The 18,585-nt window shown below is 47.4% G+C and overlaps 2 protein-coding genes across 3 annotated transcripts in view; one reads left to right on the top strand and one right to left on the bottom strand.

Annotated features, from left to right (window-relative positions):
• The window catches only part of FCSK (fucose kinase), a 323,733-nt gene extending 317,519 nt beyond the window's left edge, over positions 1-6,214 (top strand). Inside the window, exons 22-25 of one of the 2 annotated variants that reach the window (XM_088446231.1) lie at positions 4,891-4,990; positions 5,080-5,303; positions 5,516-5,558; positions 5,694-6,214. In XM_088446231.1, the coding sequence (XP_088302357.1) occupies positions 4,891-4,990; positions 5,080-5,303; positions 5,516-5,558; positions 5,694-5,770 (444 nt within the window). In that variant the 3' untranslated portion in view covers positions 5,771-6,214. The remainder of the gene's footprint in view (positions 1-4,890; positions 4,991-5,079; positions 5,304-5,515; positions 5,559-5,693) is intronic. The other variant, XM_088446232.1, reaches the window with a different exon arrangement.
• COG4 (component of oligomeric golgi complex 4) overlaps positions 6,075-18,585 on the bottom strand; it is a 64,814-nt gene continuing 52,303 nt past the window's right edge. Inside the window, exons 11-19 of the mRNA XM_088446233.1 lie at positions 16,877-17,043; positions 16,535-16,700; positions 16,399-16,461; positions 14,831-14,947; positions 14,652-14,744; positions 14,494-14,577; positions 14,250-14,351; positions 11,165-11,293; positions 6,075-6,522 (exon numbers count right to left, since the gene is read on the bottom strand). Coding sequence (XP_088302359.1) covers positions 6,388-6,522; positions 11,165-11,293; positions 14,250-14,351; positions 14,494-14,577; positions 14,652-14,744; positions 14,831-14,947; positions 16,399-16,461; positions 16,535-16,700; positions 16,877-17,043 — 1,056 coding nt within the window. The 3' untranslated portion in view covers positions 6,075-6,387. The remainder of the gene's footprint in view (positions 6,523-11,164; positions 11,294-14,249; positions 14,352-14,493; positions 14,578-14,651; positions 14,745-14,830; positions 14,948-16,398; positions 16,462-16,534; positions 16,701-16,876; positions 17,044-18,585) is intronic.

The following is an 18,585-nucleotide window of genomic DNA, read 5'->3' as shown; positions in this document are numbered from 1 at the left end:
GGCAGCAGTGTGACCATATGATACATCCTAAAGGACGCCCCGGGCAGCACTGCTGTATAGAGTCTGGCTGCAGGGTGACATTATAGACACAGTGATAGACAGGTGAGGATGCTCCGGGGAGATGTAAGGGCAGCAGTGTGACAATATGATGTATCCTAAGGACGCCCCGGGCAGCACTGCTGTATAGAGTCTGGCTGCAGGGTGACATTATAGGCACAGTGATAGACAGGTGAGGATGCTCCGGGGGAGATGTAAGGGCAGCAGTGTGACCATATGATGTATCCTAAGGACGCCCCGGGCAGCACTGCTGTATAGAGTCTGGCTGCAGGGTGACATTATAGGCACAGTGATAGCCAGGTGAGGATGCTACGGGGAGATGTAAGGGCAGCAGTGTGACCATATGATACATCCTAAGGACGCCCCGGGCAGCACTGCTGTATAGAGTCTGGCTGCAGGGTGACATTATAGGCACAGTGATAGCCAGGTGAGGATGCTACGGGGAGATGTAAGGGCAGCAGTGTGACCATATGATACATCCTAAAGGACGCCCCGGGCAGCACTGCTGTATAGAGTCTGGCTGCAGGGTGACATTATAGGCACAGTGATAGCCAGGTGAGGATGCTACGGGGAGATGTAAGGGCAGCAGTGTGACCATATGATACATCCTAAGGACGCCCCGGGCAGCACTGCTGTATAGAGTCTGGCTGCAGGGTGACATTATAGGCACAGTGATAGCCAGGTGAGGATGCTACGGGGAGATGTAAGGGCAGCAGTGTGACCATATGATACATCCTAAGGACGCCCCGGGCAGCACTGCTGTATAGAGTCTGGCTGCAGGGTGACATTATAGACACAGTGATAGACAGGTGAGACCAACAGAATAAAGCTCAGAGGGTCAGACCAAATGATTATACAGCCCCCGGGCCTGAGGTTCCCCATGTCTGCTCTATAGCATGAGACAACTGATAAATGCACAGAATTCCCAATTAGTGATTATGTCAGTGCGATGCCACAAATAATATAATACAGGATTCCTCACAAAGTATTATGGAGAGGGTCTAGCAGGTAAAATAGATTTGCACAGAAAGATTGGCGAATTATTAGATGATTCTCCATAATACTTGTGAGAGGAATCCTGTATTATATCATGTGTGAGGAATCCTGTATTATATCATGTGTGTGAGGAATCCTGTATTATATCATGTGTGTGAGGAATCCTGTATTATATCATGTGTGTGAGGAATCCTGTATTATATCGTGTGTGTGAGGAATCCTGTATTATATCATGTGTGTGAGGAATCCTGTATTATATCATGTGTGTGAGGAATCCTGTATTATATTATGTGTGAGGAATCCTGTATTATATCGTGTGTGAGAGGAATCCTGTATTATATCATGTGTGTGAGGAATCCTGTATTATATCATGTGTGTGAGGAATCCTGTATTATATCATGTGTGTGAGGAATCCTGTATTATATCATGTGTGTGAGGAATCCTGTATTATATCATGTGTGTGAGGAATCCTGTATTATATCATGTGTGTGAGGAATCCTGTATTATATCATGTGTGTGAGGAATCCTGTATTATATCGTGTGTGAGAGGAATCCTGTATTATATCGTGTGTGTGAGGAATCCTGTATTATATCATGTGTGTGAGGAATCCTGTATTATATCATGTGTGTGAGGAATCCTGTATTATATCATGTGTGAGAGGAATCCTGTATTATATCATGTGTGTGAGGAATCCTGTATTATATCATGTGTGTGAGGAATCCTGTATTATATCATGTGTGTGAGGAATCCTGTATTATATCATGTGTGTGAGGAATCCTGTATTATATTATGTGTGAGGAATCCTGTATTATATTATGTGTGAGGAATCCTGTATTATATTATGTGTGAGGAATCCTGTATTATATCGTGTGTGAGAGGAATCCTGTATTATATCGTGTGTGTGAGGAATCCTGTATTATATCATGTGTGTGAGGAATCCTGTATTATATCATGTGTGTGAGGAATCCTGTATTATATCATGTGTGTGAGGAATCCTGTATTATATTATGTGTGTGAGGAATCCTGTATTATATTATGTGTGTGAGGAATCCTGTATTATATCATGTGTGTGAGGAATCCTGTATTATATCATGTGTGTGAGGAATCCTGTATTATATTATGTGTGAGGAATCCTGTATTATATTATGTGTGAGGAATCCTGTATTATATTATGTGAGGAATCCTGTATTATATCATGTGTGAGGAATCCTGTATTATATCATGTGTGTGAGGAATCCTGTATTATATCATGTGTGAGAGGAATCCTGTATTATATCGTGTGTGTGAGGAATCCTGTATTATATCATGTGTGTGAGGAATCCTGTATTATATCATGTGTGTGAGGAATCCTGTATTATATCATGTGTGTGAGGAATCCTGTATTATATCATGTGTGTGAGGAATCCTGTATTATATCATGTGTGTGAGGAATCCTGTATTATATCATGTGTGTGAGGAATCCTGTATTATATCATGTGTGTGAGGAATCCTGTATTATATCGTGTGTGTGAGGAATCCTGTATTATAATATGTGTGAGAGGAATCCTGTATTATATCATGTGTGTGAGGAATCCTGTATTATATCATGTGTGAGAGGAATCCTGTATTATATCATGTGTGAGAGGAATCCTGTATTATATCATGTGTGTGAGGAATCCTGTATTATATTATGTGTGAGGAATCCTGTATTATATCATGTGTGTGAGGAATCCTGTATTATATCATGTGTGTGAGGAATCCTGTATTATATCATGTGTGTGAGGAATCCTGTATTATATCATGTGTGTGAGGAATCCTGTATTATATCATGTGTGTGAGGAATCCTGTATTATATCATGTGTGTGAGGAATCCTGTATTATATCATGTGTGTGAGGAATCCTGTATTATATCATGTGTGTGAGGAATCCTGTATTATATCATGTGTGTGAGGAATCCTGTATTATATCATGTGTGTGAGGAATCCTGTATTATATCATGTGTGTGAGGAATCCTGTATTATATCATGTGTGTGAGGAATCCTGTATTATATTGTGTGTGAGGAATCCTGTATTATATCGTGTGTGAGAGGAATCCTGTATTATATTATGTGAGGAATCCTGTATTATATCATGTGTGTGAGGAATCCTGTATTATATTATGTGTGAGGAATCCTGTATTATATTATGTGTGAGGAATCCTGTATTATATCATGTGTGTGAGGAATCCTGTATTATATCGTGTGTGTGAGGAATCCTGTATTATATCGTGTGTGAGAGGAATCCTGTATTATATCGTGTGTGAGAGGAATCCTGTATTATATCGTGTGTGAGAGGAATCCTGTATTATATCGTGTGTGAGAGGAATCCTGTATTATATCGTGTGTGAGAGGAATCCTGTATTATATCGTGTGTGAGAGGAATCCTGTATTATATCATGTGTGTGAGGAATCCTGTATTATATCATGTGTGTGAGGAATCCTGTATTATATTATGTGTGTGAGGAATCCTGTATTATATCATGTGTGTGAGGAATCCTGTATTATATCATGTGTGTGAGGAATCCTGTATTATATTATGTGTGAGGAATCCTGTATTATATTATGTGTGAGGAATCCTGTATTATATTATGTGAGGAATCCTGTATTATATCATGTGTGTGAGGAATCCTGTATTATATTGTGTGTGAGAGGAATCCTGTATTATATCGTGTGTGTGAGGAATCCTGTATTATATCATGTGTGTGAGGAATCCTGTATTATATCATGTGTGTGAGGAATCCTGTATTATATCATGTGTGTGAGGAATCCTGTATTATATCATGTGTGTGAGGAATCCTGTATTATATTGTGTGTGAGGAATCCTGTATTATATTATGTGAGGAATCCTGTATTATATCATGTGTGAGGAATCCTGTATTATATTATGTGTGTGAGGAATCCTGTATTATATTATGTGTGAGAGGAATCCTGTATTATATCATGTGTGAGGAATCCTGTATTATATCATGTGTGAGAGGAATCCTGTATTATATCATGTGTGAGGAATCCTGTATTATATTATGTGAGGAATCGCACTGACATAAATGCACAAATTCCAATTAGTGATGATCAGTTGTCTCATGTTATAGATGATGATGATGATTTATACAATGGAATGAACTGTTACCACCCGGATACATACATTGTGTTCTCTTATGTTTGAATAAGTGTATTAGAACCTGTGATTATGCATTTGCTGTGGATATAGCAGTGAATTTTCTCACTATTACTGTACAAATATTTAGCTTGCTTGTTTTTTTGTACGTCCTTATAAGTATGTATATGTATGGGGCCTATTTATTAATGATCGCATGCGATCAGGGCATGCAGTGCCGCCCATTATTGCATTGCAAAATGCGATCATAGCGGCCGAATGTACGATCCGGCACATGCGAAAGGAAGCCCATTCCTGCGATGTGGCCGGGGCTTCTTCGCATGCGCAGTCCCGCGGACTGCACATGAGCGGCGCCCATTGCCGGCGGAGGGATCTGGGAGATCCCTCCGCCGGCTGACATGCGGTAAGTCCCCATAGGCTACAGCGGCTAACGCTATCTTCAGATGCCGTTAGTTGCTGGTGCCAATATCGGGAAACCTATGGGGGAGGTGGCTGCCAGCGGCAATGGAGGGATTGCAGCTAGTATCGGAGATACAGTACCCGCTGCTGTCCCTCCTTCATACATCCGGGGGATACTTAGATGGGCTGTACATACACTGTGGTTTGTATAGCCCATCCTGTGACTGCAGTACCGCTTTGTGCCTCTGAGTGGCAGCATCTTCAGCCCTCTGTAGCACCCAGTTCACTCTGGTTATTCCCCTCAGGATGTTCTGCGGAATTGGTACGCCCGTCTTCCGGACATCATGACTAATGTGGACGCACTAGTGAGCAATGCTGAGATGTGTGCATCGGCCTTCCGCAGAGGTGAGATGATACCATGTAGGACCAATGTTACATACCCCACATCACCATCAGCCGAGCTTAGTAACCTTCTATACATGTCCTCTCCGCAGGGGACCTGAGGCTCCTAGGAGACTGTCTCTCCACATACTGGCAGCAGAAGAAGCGAATGGCCCCTGGCTGTGAGCCGCTGGCAGTACGCAGGATAATGGACACGTTGGAGCCCTACGTGTACGGACAGTCTCTAGCTGGGGCTGGAGGAGGCGGCTTCCTGTATATACTGACAAAGGAGCCGCAGCAGAGAGACGTCATACAGACCCTGCTGGAGAACACGCAGGTATTACACGTGTCTCGGTCACACTTGGGGGCATAACACGGGATAAAGGGAAGATGTGGAGCTTGGTCTGATCTGTAGGAGCCTCTCACAGGGAGATTGTGTCAGAATAACCCATTCCCGGATAGACTTGTGTCTGTAGCGCTGTAGTGTAGCTCGGCCACTCCCTGTGCGCTAAGATCCCCCCAATATCTGTCACCTCTGCTGTATTTCAGGGGCTGGAGAGATGCAGAGCATACACCGTGCAGGTGGAGACGGGTGCGCTAAGATCCCCCCAATATCTGTCACCTCTGCTGTATTTCAGGGGCTGGAGAGATGCAGAGCACACACCGTGCAGGTGGAGACGGGTGCACTAAGATCCCCCCAATATCTGTCACCTCTGCTGTATTTCAGGGGCTGGAGAGATGCAGAGCACACACCGTGCAGGTGGAGATGGAGACCTTCGCTGTGCGACAGGAGACGGCTGCTGATGGAGACCTTCGCTGTGCGACAGGAGACGGCTGCTGATGGAGACCTGGGCGAAGTGGCGGGTGCAGTCTATACCGGAATATCACACATGACTGTGCTGGGGTACATTTGTGATTCGCGGGGGTGGAGGCATTTTCTGCTTAGTAATACATTATTGGAGAATATACACCACAGATATAGATAAGTCTGTAAGGGCCTCCGGGAAAGTAGTGACACCATCTCTTGTACCAGCGAGGCCCCTTATGGTTTATAGCTGAGGACCCCCGAAACCACCCCCCCAGGTGGAAGAACATATTGCGCTGTATATTTTTGTACAAGAGGTTTCTTTATTTTACTTCGGGATGTAGTCTCTGATACACCCTCAGGATCATTTTGCACAATAATACCTAATGGAATAAATTGTTTAATCAAGAAGTGATACCAAAATGTGTGAATTAAAGTCTAATCGCTGGATACTAATTACAGTGTGTCCTGATCACGTTTATGAGTCTCTGAGTGCTAGCTCTTCATCCGTACAGCCTGCGTAATCCCCTCTATGGCGGAGAGAAGATACCATACAGCTCCTGGTCGCTGCCACTTCCAGTCCACAGATATATAGAACAGCCCTTAAAATGTCCGTCTACAGCCGTAAACGCTTGATGTCCTCGCTACGGAAGTCTATGCGTAGTGCCAGCACCTGTCGGACCTCGGCAGGAGTGAGGCGCCAGGTCAGCGGCCCAGAGTTAGGACCCCAATAATCCAGAATTTCTGTCACCTGTGATGGGAGGAAGAATATGATCAGCGAGTACAAGAGACACACAGATCCCATCCAATGACCATCACAGACAGACAGACAGATCCCATCCAATGACCACAGACAGACAGATCCCATCACAGACAGACAGATCCCATCCGATGACCATCACAGACAAACAGATCTCATCCAATGACCATCACAGACAGACAGATCCCATCCAATGACCATCACAGACAGACAGATCCCATCCAATGACCATCACAGACAGACAGATCCCATCCAATGACCATAACACACAGACAGATCCCATCACAGACAGACAGACAGATCCCATCCGATGACCATCACAGACAGACAAATACACAGAACCCATCCGATAACCGCCACAGACAGACACACAGATCCCATCCAATGACCATCACAGACAGACAGATCCCATCCAATGACCATCACAGACAGACAGATCTCATCCAATGACCATCACAGACAGACAGATCCCATCCAATGACCATCACAGACAGATTCCATCCGATGACCATCACAGACAGATTCCATCCAATGACCATCACAGACAGATTCCATCCGATGACCATCACAGACAGATTCCATCCAATGACCATCACAGACAAACAGATCCCTAAAAATGACCATCACAGACAGACAGATCTCATCCAATGACCATCACAGACAGACACACAGATCCCATCACAGAGAGACACACAGATCCCATCCAATGACCATCACAGACAGACAAACACACAGAACCCATCCGATGACCGCCACAGACAGACACACAGATCCCATCCAATGACCATCACAGACAGATCCCATCCAATGACCATCACAGACAGACAGATCTCATCCAATGACCATCACAGACAGACAGATCTCATCCAATGACCATCACAGACAGACAGATCTCATCCAATGACCATCACAGACAGACAGATCCCATCCAATGACCATCACAGACAGACAGATCCCTAAAAATGACCATCACAGACAGACAGATCTCATCCAATGACCATCACAGACAGATCCCATCCAATGACCATGACAGACAGACTCCATCCGATGACCATCACAGACAGATTCCATCCAATGACCATCACAGACAGACAGATCCCTAAAAATGACCATCACAGACAGACAGATCTCATCCAATGACCATCACAGACAGACACACAGATCCCATCACAGAGAGACACACAGATCCCATCCAATGACCATCACAGACAGATCCCATCCAATGACCATCACAGACAGACAGATCTCATCCAATGACCATCACAGACAGACAGATCTCATCCAATGACCATCACAGACAGATCCCATCCAATGACCATCACAGACAGACAGATCCCATCCAATGACCATCACAGAGAGATCTCATCCAATGACCATCACAGACAAACAGATCCCATCCAATGACCATCACAGACAGACAGATCCCATCCAATGACCATCACAGACAGACAGATTCCATCCAATGACCATCACAGACAGACTCCATCCGATGACCATCACAGACAGACACACAGATCCCATCCAAAGACCATCACAGACAGACAGATCCCATCCAAAGACCATCACAGACAGACAGATCCCATCCAATGACCATCACAGACAGACAGATCCCATCCAAAGACCATCACAGACAGACAGATCCCATCCAATGACCATCACAGACAGACAGATCCCATCCAATGACCATCACAGACAGACAGATCCCATCCAATGACCATCACAGATTCCATCCAATGACCATCACAGACAGACAGATCCCATCCAATGACCATCACAGACAGATCCCATCCAATGACCATCACAGACAGATCCCATCCAATGACCATCACAGACAGATCCCATCCAATGACCATCACAGACAGATCCCATCCAATGACCATCACAGACAGATCCCAAAAAATGACCATCACAGACAGACAGATCTCATCCAATGACCATCACAGACAGATCCCATCCAATGACCATCACAGACAGACAGATCCCATCCAATGACCATAACACACAGACAGACCCCATCCGATGACCATCACAGACAGACAGACTCCATCCGATGACCATCACAGACAAACAGATCCCATCCAATGACCATCACAGACAGATCCCATCCAATGACCATCACAGACAAACAGATCCCATCCAATGACCATCACAGACAAACAGATCCCATCCAATGACCATCACAGACAAACAGATCCCATCCAATGACCATCACAGACAGATCCCAACCGATGACCATCACAGACAGATCCCATCGATCCCATCCAATGACCATCGCAGACAGATCCCATCCAATGACCATCACAGACAGACAGATCCCATCCAATGACCATCACAGACAGATCCCATCCAATGACTATCACAGACAGAAAGATCCCATCCAATGACCATCACAGACAGACAGATCCCACCCAATGACCATCAGACAGATCCCATCCAATGACCATCACAGCCAGATCCCATCCAATGACCATCACAGACAGATCCCATCCAATGACCATCACAGACAGATCCCATCCAATGACCATCACAGACAGATTCCATCCAATGACCATCACAGACAGACAGATCCCAAAAAATGACCATCACAGACAGACAGATCTCATCCAATGACCATCACAGACAGATCCCATTCAATGACCATCACAGACAGACAGATCCCATCCAATGACCATCACAGACAGACCCCATCCGATGATCATCACAGACAGATCCCATCCGATGACCATCACAGACAGATCCCATCCAATGACCATCACAGACAGACAGATCCCATCCAATGACCATAACACACAGACAGACCCCATCCGAAGACCATCACAGACAGATCCCATCCAATGACCATCACAGACAGATCCCATCCAATGACCATCACAGACAGATCCCATCCAATGACCATCGCAGACAGATCCCATCCAATGACCATCGCAGACAGATCCCAACCAATGACCATCACAGACAAACAGATCCCATCCAATGACCATCACAAACAGATCCCATCCAATGACCATCACAGACAAGACCGATCCCATCCAATGGCCATCACAGACAGACAGATCCCATCCAATGACCATCACAGACAGACACACCGATCCCATCCAATGACCATCACAGACAGACAGATCCCATCCAATGACCATCACAGACAGACAGATCCCATCCAATGACCATCGCAGACAGATCCCATCCAATGACCATCGCAGACAGATCCCATCCAATGACCATCGCAGACAGATCCCATCCGACGACCATCACAGACAGACAGATCCCATCGAATGACCATCACAGACAGACAGATCCCGTCCAATGACCATCACAGACAAACAGATCCCATCCAAAGACCATCACAGACAGACACACAGATCCCATCCAAAGACCATCGCAGACAGACAGACACACAGATCCCATCCAATGACCATCACAGACAGACAGACACACAGATCCCATCCAATGACCATCACAGACAGACAGACACACAGATCACATCCAATGACCATCACAGACAGACCGATCCCATCCAATGACCATCACAGACAGACAGATCCCATCCAATGACCATCGCAGACAGATCCCATCCAATGACCATCGCAGACAGATCCCATCCAATGACCATCGCAGACAGATCCCATCCGATGACCATCACAGACAGACAGATCCCATCCGATGACCATCACAGACAGATCCCGTCCGATGACCATGACAGACAGACAGACACACAGACAGATCCCATCCGATGACCATCACAGACAGATCCCATCCGATGACCATCACAGACAGACAGATCCCATCCAATGACCATCACATTCAGACAGACAGACAAACAGATCCCATCAAATGACCATCACAGACAGACAAATCCCATCCAATGACCATCACAGACAGATCCCATCCAATGACCATCACAGACAGACAGATCCCATCCAAAGACCATCACAGACAGACAGATCCCATCCAAAGACCATCACAGACAGACAGATCCCATCCAATGACCATCACAGACAGATAGATTCCATCCATTGACCATCACAGACAGATCCCATCCAATGACCATCACAGACAGATCCCATCCAATGACCATCACAGACAGACACACAGGCAGATCCCATCCGATGACCATCACAGACAGACAGATCCCATCCAATGACCATCACAGACAGACAGATCCCATCCAATGACCATCACAGACAGACAGATCCCGTCCAATGACCATCACAGACAGACAGATCCCGTCCGATGACCATCACAGACAGACACACAGACAGATCCCATCCGATGACCATCACAGACAGACAGATCCCATCCAATGACCATCACAGACAGACAGATCCCATCCAATGACCATCACCAGACAGACAGACCCCATCCAATGACCATCACAGACAGACAAATCCCATCCAATGACCATCACAGACAGATAGACAGACACACAGATCCCATCCAATGACCATCACATTCAGACAGACAAACAGATCCCATCCAATGACCATCACAGACAGACAGATCCCATCCAATGACCATCACAGACAGACAAATCCCATCCAATGACCATCACAGACACACAGATCCCATCCAATGACCATCACATTCAGACAAACAGATCCCATCCAATGACCATCACAGACAGACAGGGTCTCACTCTCTCCAGGTTCAGGATTGTGGCCATTTGGGAGAGCCGAGCAAACTTGTCCCGGATGGTCCATGTCGTCATTGTAGTAAGATAAGCAATAAGAGAGCGGAGTTCCTTATCAAACTGCAGCCCCCCGAGCTGTGAGGAGAGACATAGGACATGTGCATGATGGGAAGGAATATTCTTCCCCCAATCACAGCGTAGCTTCCCAAGACATAGATTATAGGGCATTATTCTGCTTATCTGTTACCAAGATTGTCACACTAATGTATTCTTCCTCCATTACCAGCAAAGAATGTTTATGTGTAGGTTACAGTGTCTACATAATAATACAGCCACATATTGTGTCTCTACAAGAGTCCTGTACAGCAGTCACTCTCTCCTGGTGATCACTATTACACCAATCACTCATTTATCCTGGTATAGGGCACCTAGACTATACACAGTACTATCAGTGATTAGTAATAATACAGCCACCTATTGTGTCTCTACAAGAGCCCTGTACATCAGTCACTCTCTCCTGGTGATCACTATTACACCAATCACTCAGTTATCCTGGTATAGGGCACCTAGACTATACACAGCACTATCAGTGATTAGTAATAATACAGCCTCCTATTGTGTCTCTACAAGAGCCCTGTACAGCAGTCACTCTCTCCTGGTGATCACTATTACACCAATCACTCAGTTATCCTGGTATAGGGCACCTAGACTATACACAGCACTATCAGTGATTAGTAATAATACAGTCACCTATTGTGTCTCTACAAGAGCCTTGTACAGCAGTCACTCTCTCCTGGTGATCACTATTACACCAATCACTCAGTTATCCTGGTATAGGGCACCTAGACTATACACAGCACTATCAGTGATTAGTAATAATACAGCCACCTATTGTGTCTCTACAAGAGCCCTGTACAGCAGTCACTCTCTCCTGGTGATCACTATTACACCAATCACTCAGTTATCCTGGTATAGGGCACCTAGACTATACACAGCACTATCAGTGATTAGTAATAATACAGCCACCTATTGTGTCTCTACAAGAGCCCTGTACAGCAGTCACTCTCTCCTGGTGATCACTATTACACCAATCACTCAGTTATCCTGGTATAGGGAACCTAGACTATATACAGCACTATCAGTGATTAGTAATAATACAGCCACCTATTGTGTCTCTACAAGAGCCCTGTACAGCAGTCACTCTCTCCTGGTGATCACTATTACACCAATCACTCAGTTATCCTGGTATAGGGCACCTAGACTATACACAGCACTATCAGTGATTAGTAATAATACAGCCACCTATTGTGTCTCTACAAGAGCCCTGTACAGCAGTCACTCTCTCCTGGTGATACCTATTACACCAATCACTCAGTTATCCTGGTATAGGGCACCTAGACTATACACAGCACTATCAGTGATTAGTAATAATACAGCCACCTATTGTGTCTCTACAAGAGTCCTGTACAGCAGTCACTCTCTCCTGGTGATCACTATTACACCAATCACTCAGTTATCCTGGTATAGGGCACCTAGACTATACACAGCACTATCAGTGATTAGTAATAATACAGCCACCTATTGTGTCTCTACAAGAGCCCTGTACAGCAGTCACTCTCTCCTGGTGATCACTATTACACCAATCACTCAGTTATCCTGGTATAGGGCACCTAGACTATACACAGCACTATCAGTGATTAGTAATAATACAGCCACCTATTGTGTCTCTACAAGAGCCCTGTACATCAGTCACTCTCTCCTGGTGATCACTATTACACCAATCACTCAGTTATCCTGGTATAGGGCACCTAGACTATACACAGCACTATCAGTGATTAGTAATAATACAGCCACCTATTGTGTCTCTACAAGAGCCCTGTACAGCAGTCACTCTCTCCTGGTGATACCTATTACACCAATCACTCAGTTATCCTGGTATAGGGCACCTAGACTATACACAGCACTATCAGTGATTAGTAATAATACAGCCTCCTATTGTGTCTCTACAAGAGCCCTGTACATCAGTCACTCTCTCCTGGTGATCACTATTACACCAATCACTCAGTTATCCTGGTATAGGGCACCTAGACTATACACAGCACTATCAGTGATTAGTAATAATACAGCCACCTATTGTGTCTCTACAAGAGCCCTGTACAGCAGTCACTCTCTCCTGGTGATCACTATTACACCAATCACTCAGTTATCCTGGTATAGGGCACCTAGACTATACACAGCACTATCAGTGATTAGTAATAATACAGCCACCTATTGTGTCTCTACAAGAGCCCTGTACAGCAGTCACTCTCTCCTGGTGATCACTATTACACCAATCACTCAGTTATCCTGGTATAGGGCACCTAGACTATACACAGCACTATCAGTGATTAGTAATAATACAGCCACCTATTGTGTCTCTACAAGAGCCCTGTACATCAGTCACTCTCTCCTGGTGACTCTCACTCGGAGCTGTAGATAACACTGTCTACTAATGAGTGATAATGCAGGGAGCCCGGCGCAGCCCGATTGGATATCCCAATAGACAACTCTGGGCTAAGTAGCATCTCTCTGCCAATGACACGTCACCATCTGCACTGATGCTGCTCTCTGGTATAAGTGGGCGTCAGATTGTAAGCGAGGCAGCATCACTTTGTATGAATATCTGCTGCTTCCACTAAAATGCCACCACGTAAGAAAGAATAGTTTGTACAGGGATCAGGTCTGCACTGCGTCCCCCATCTGAGGGTATGACATTACCCGGGGAACGGAGAGAGCAAGCGGCAGACTCCCGGGGTATCTGGGTAACCAAATCCAGTCTAGCATGAATCTACAGCCTGGGGACTAATGTTATACACCCTGCAGCAATGTTACTGTACAAACGCTGAGCACAGGTACTAAGGCTGTGTGGGGGGGGTGGGGGGGGGGACACTGACAGGGTCTGCAGTGAACATACAACTGAGTCTATGTTGCAATATAACTGACACACAAGTGGATGACGTGTCACTTTGCAACATGGCTAATACACAATTCTATGAATGAGTATTATTACGACATCTCCCCTCTATGTATAATGACTGGGGTTTAATCTTACCCTGCTGAACGTGGACTTTAAAACTACTTTCTCCAACTCGATGGCTATGAGACTGGTCAGCAGACTGGTGAGGTTCTCATAGCTAACGGGGGACAGCCCGGCCTGTAGGGGGAGACATACTCTGTAACAGCCGTCTCACAGCAGCAGGCACCCGCGGGTACAGCCGTCTCACAGCAGCAGGAATCCGCGGGTACAGCCGTCTCACAGCAGCAGGCACCCGCGGGTACAGGCGGCACAGTCTCACCTTAAACTCAGCCATGAGCTGCTCCTGGTTCACTATAAACTGCTGCACCCAAGGGTCGTTGGCTTCACAGTCATTAAACTCCTCCTAGTAACGATAATTGGGTAATGAGCAACTTAAGTTGTGTGATCGGCAGGACAAGACACTGACCACGCCCTCACCTCCTCAATGTTGTGCGACACAGACAGGAAGAGGTTAATCCATGGCTTCACTTGAGGCTTGATGGCCGTACTGTTTAGCTCCCCGAGACCTTCCTGTCCCCAGAGAAACAAGACGGGGTCAGTGGCCTCAGACTCGCTCATCATCCCCATGAGGGGAGAGCCCGGGGCCCCAGCCTCACCTGCAGGAGTTCCCGGAATTTGCTGGATACTGACGTCATGTCTGAGAGGCAGCTGTCAATCTTGGCCTTGGCCTGGTCCCCTCCGAAGTCTTGATTGAACAGCTTTCTACAGTCGTTCTAGGATAAATATGTAGGATATATGGAAACTACAGGGAACTGTGCAGCATATGTAGTAACCATGGGAATTACAGGGAGTATTGGGAACTGTGCAGCATATGTAGTAACCATGGGAATTACAGGGAGTATTGGGAACCGTGCAGCATATGTAGTAACCATGGGAATTACAGGGAGTATTGGGAACCGTGCAGCATATGTAGTAACCATGGGAATTACAGGGAGTATTGGGAACCGTGCAGCATATGTAGTAACCATGGGAATTACAGGGAGTATTGGGAACCGTGCAGCATATGTAGTAACCATGGGAATTACAGGGAGTATTGGGAACTGTGCAGCATATGTAGTAACCATGGGAATTACAGGGAGTATTGGGAACTGTGCAGCATATGTAGTAACCATGGGAATTACAGGGAGTATTGGGAACTGTGCAGCATATGTAGTAACCATGGGAATTACAGGGAGTATTGGGAACTGTGCAGCATATGTAGTAACCATGGGAATTACAGGGAGTATTGGGAACTGTGCAGCATATGTAGTAACCATGGGAATTACAGGGAGTATTGGGAACTGTGCAGCATATGTAGTAACCATGGGAATTACAGGGAGTATTGGGAACTGTGCAGCATATGTAGTAACCATGGGAATTACAGGGAGTATTGGGAACTGTGCAGCATATGTAAACTGTAGGGACTATAGAGAAATGTGCATGTGTAAGATATATGGGAACTATAGGGAACCGTGCAGCATATGTAGGGTAAGAGAGGCCGGGCAGGGGGACGTGGCTCTCGGCTAAGGAGAGGCTGGGCAGGGGGACGTGGCTAAGGGAGAGGCTGGGCAGGGGGACGTGGCTAAGGGAGAGGCTGGGCAGGGGGACGTGGCTAAGGGAGAGGCTGGGCAGGGGGACGTGGCTAAGGGAGAGGCTGGGCAGGGGGACGTGGCTAAGGGAGAGGCTGGGCAGGGGGACGTGGCTAAGGGAGAGGCTGGGCAGGGGGACGTGGCTAAGGAGAGGCCGGGCTGGGGGACGTGGCTAAGGAGAGGCCGGGCTGGGGGACGCGGCTCTCGGGTAAGGAGAGGCTGGGCAGGGGGACGCTGCTCTCAGCTAAGGAGAGGCCGGGCAGGGGGACACGGCTAAGGAGAGGCTGGGCAGGGGGACGCGGCCAAGGAGAGGCTGGGCAGGGGGACGCGGCCAAGGAGAGGCTGGGCAGGGGGACGCGGCCAAGGAGAGGCTGGGCAGGGGGACGCGGCCAAGGAGAGGCTGGGCAGGGGGACGCGGCCAAGGAGAGGCTGGGCAGGGGGACGCGGCTAAGGAGAGGCTGGGCAGGGGGACGCGGCTAAGGAGAGGCTGAGAATGGGGACAGCTCTGTAGTGTCCGCTGCTCCTGGAGTCACGGCCAATGCTGGAACCTGGCGCTATGTTTAGTGTTAGCCCCAGAAGGGAAGGATCCCTCATACCTCCAGATTTTTCTTCAGGGTCATGATGTTCTCGCTGCAAGCCTCCACATTATTGAGACAGACCTGAAAGAGGAAGACGGTATAAGTAGCACCAGGGCGTTGTGCCCCTCCCCCGGCCACAGGACCCGTCTCTCACCAGGAATGACGTTTTGGCCTCATCGTTGCTCTCTATGCCTTTGGTGTCGAATTTGCCCTGTTGCAGACTGCTGTGCATGATGCTGACCGCGCTGCTCACCCCGCGCTGGATGTCCTGGAAGGTGGTGGCCGGGTAACCCATCCTCAGCTTGTTACACAGCACCTCTCTGTGGCGACAAGGAGCAGCGCACACGCGTTACACCTCAGAGCATCACAGATTGGCCAATAAATGGTTATAAAATCATTGGGTAATATCGGCCTCGTCGTGCAGCAGCTGAGGACTAATTGTTGCTGCATTTCCCGGATCCAAACACCCGTCCTGAGATGTGGTCCCTGCGCTCACCTGAAGTCTGAATCCATCATAGTCGTTGAGAGATTAATCATGGCGCAGAGACAGTCGGTGCTGGAGCTGGACAACGCACGCCCAATACATTTCTTCGCTATGTAGAAGACGTCATCCACCACACTGGAGGTCAGCTGCCCCCGCTCACACGCATCCATGGCCACTGCCTGCGCAGAGAATAACGGCACAAGCGGATCATTTAGATAGTGCTGTAACCAAGATCCGGTTATCCCTCCCATTCCTGAGCTTAGATTCCAGCAGCTTCATGTGCCCCATCCCTGCTACTATTATCATTGCCCATCTCCCCCTGTGTAATACCCCAGCCCCAATGTCTCCCTGTATCCAGGATCCGGTTATCCCTCCCATTCCTGAGCTTACATCCCAGCAGCTTCATGTGCCCCATCCCTGCTACTATTATCATTGCCCAACTCCCCCTGTGTAATATCCCAGCCCCAATGTCTCCCTGTATCCAGGATCCGGTTATCCCTGCCATTCCTGAGCTTAGATCCCAGCAGCTTCATGTGCCCCATCCCTGCTACTATTATCATTGCCCAACTCCCCCTGTGTAATATCCCAGCCCCAATGTCTCCCTGTATCCAGGATCCGGTTATCCCTCCCATTCCTGAGCTTAGATCCCAGCAGCTTCATGTGCCCCATCCCTGCTACTATTATCATTGCCCAACTCCCCCTGTGTAATATCCCAGCCCCAATGTCTCCCTGTATCCAGGATCCGGTGATCCCTCCCATTCCTGAGCTTAGATCCCAGCAGCTTCATGTGCCCCATCCCTGCTACTATTATCATTGCCCATCTCCCCCTGTGTAATACCCCAGCCCCAATGTCTCCCTGTATCCAGGATCCGGTTATCCCTCCTATTCCTGAGCTTAGATCCCAGCAGCTTCATGTGCCCCATCCCTGCTACTATTATCATTGCCCATCTCCACCAGTGTAATATCCCAGCCCCAATGTCTCCCTGTATCCAGGATCCGGTTATACCTCCCATTCCTGAGCTTAGATCCCAGCAGCTTCATGTGCCCCATCCCTGCTACTATTATCATTGCCCATCTCCACCTGTGTAATATCCCAGCCCCAATGTCTCCCTGTATCCAGGATCCGGTTATCCCTCCCAGTCCTGAGCTTAGATCCCAGCAGCTTCATGTGCCCCATCCCTGCTACTATTATCATTGCCCAACTCCACCTGTGTAATATCCCAGCCCCAATGTCTCCCTGTATCCAGGATCCGGTTATCCCTCCAATTCCTGAGCTTAGATCCCAGCAGCTTCATGTGCCCCATCCCTGCTACTATTATCATTGCCCATCTCCCCCTGTGTAATATCCCAGCCCCAATGTCTCCCTGTATCCAGGATCCGGTTATCCCTCCCATTCCTGAGCTTAGATCCCAGCAGCTTCATGTGCCCCATCCCTGCTACTATTATCATTGCCCATCTCCCCCTGTGTAATATCCCAGCCCCAATGTCTCCCTGTATCCAGGATCCGGTTATCCCTCCCATTCCTGAGCTTAGAACCCAGCAGCTTCATGTGTCCCATCCCTGCTACTATTATCATTGCCCATCTCCCCCTGTGTAATATCCCAGCCCCAATGTCTCCCTGTATCCAGGATCCGGTTATCCCTCCCATTCCTGAGCTTAGATCCCAGCAGCTTCATGTGCCCCATCCCTGCTACTATTATCATTGCCCATCTCCCCCTGTG

This window comes from Taudactylus pleione, unplaced genomic scaffold (assembly GCF_031769625.1).
Source record: "Taudactylus pleione unplaced genomic scaffold, aTauple2 ptg000394l, whole genome shotgun sequence".
Taxonomy (NCBI): domain Eukaryota; kingdom Metazoa; phylum Chordata; class Amphibia; order Anura; family Myobatrachidae; genus Taudactylus; species Taudactylus pleione.
This window is presented reverse-complemented; position numbering and strand designations above follow the sequence as displayed.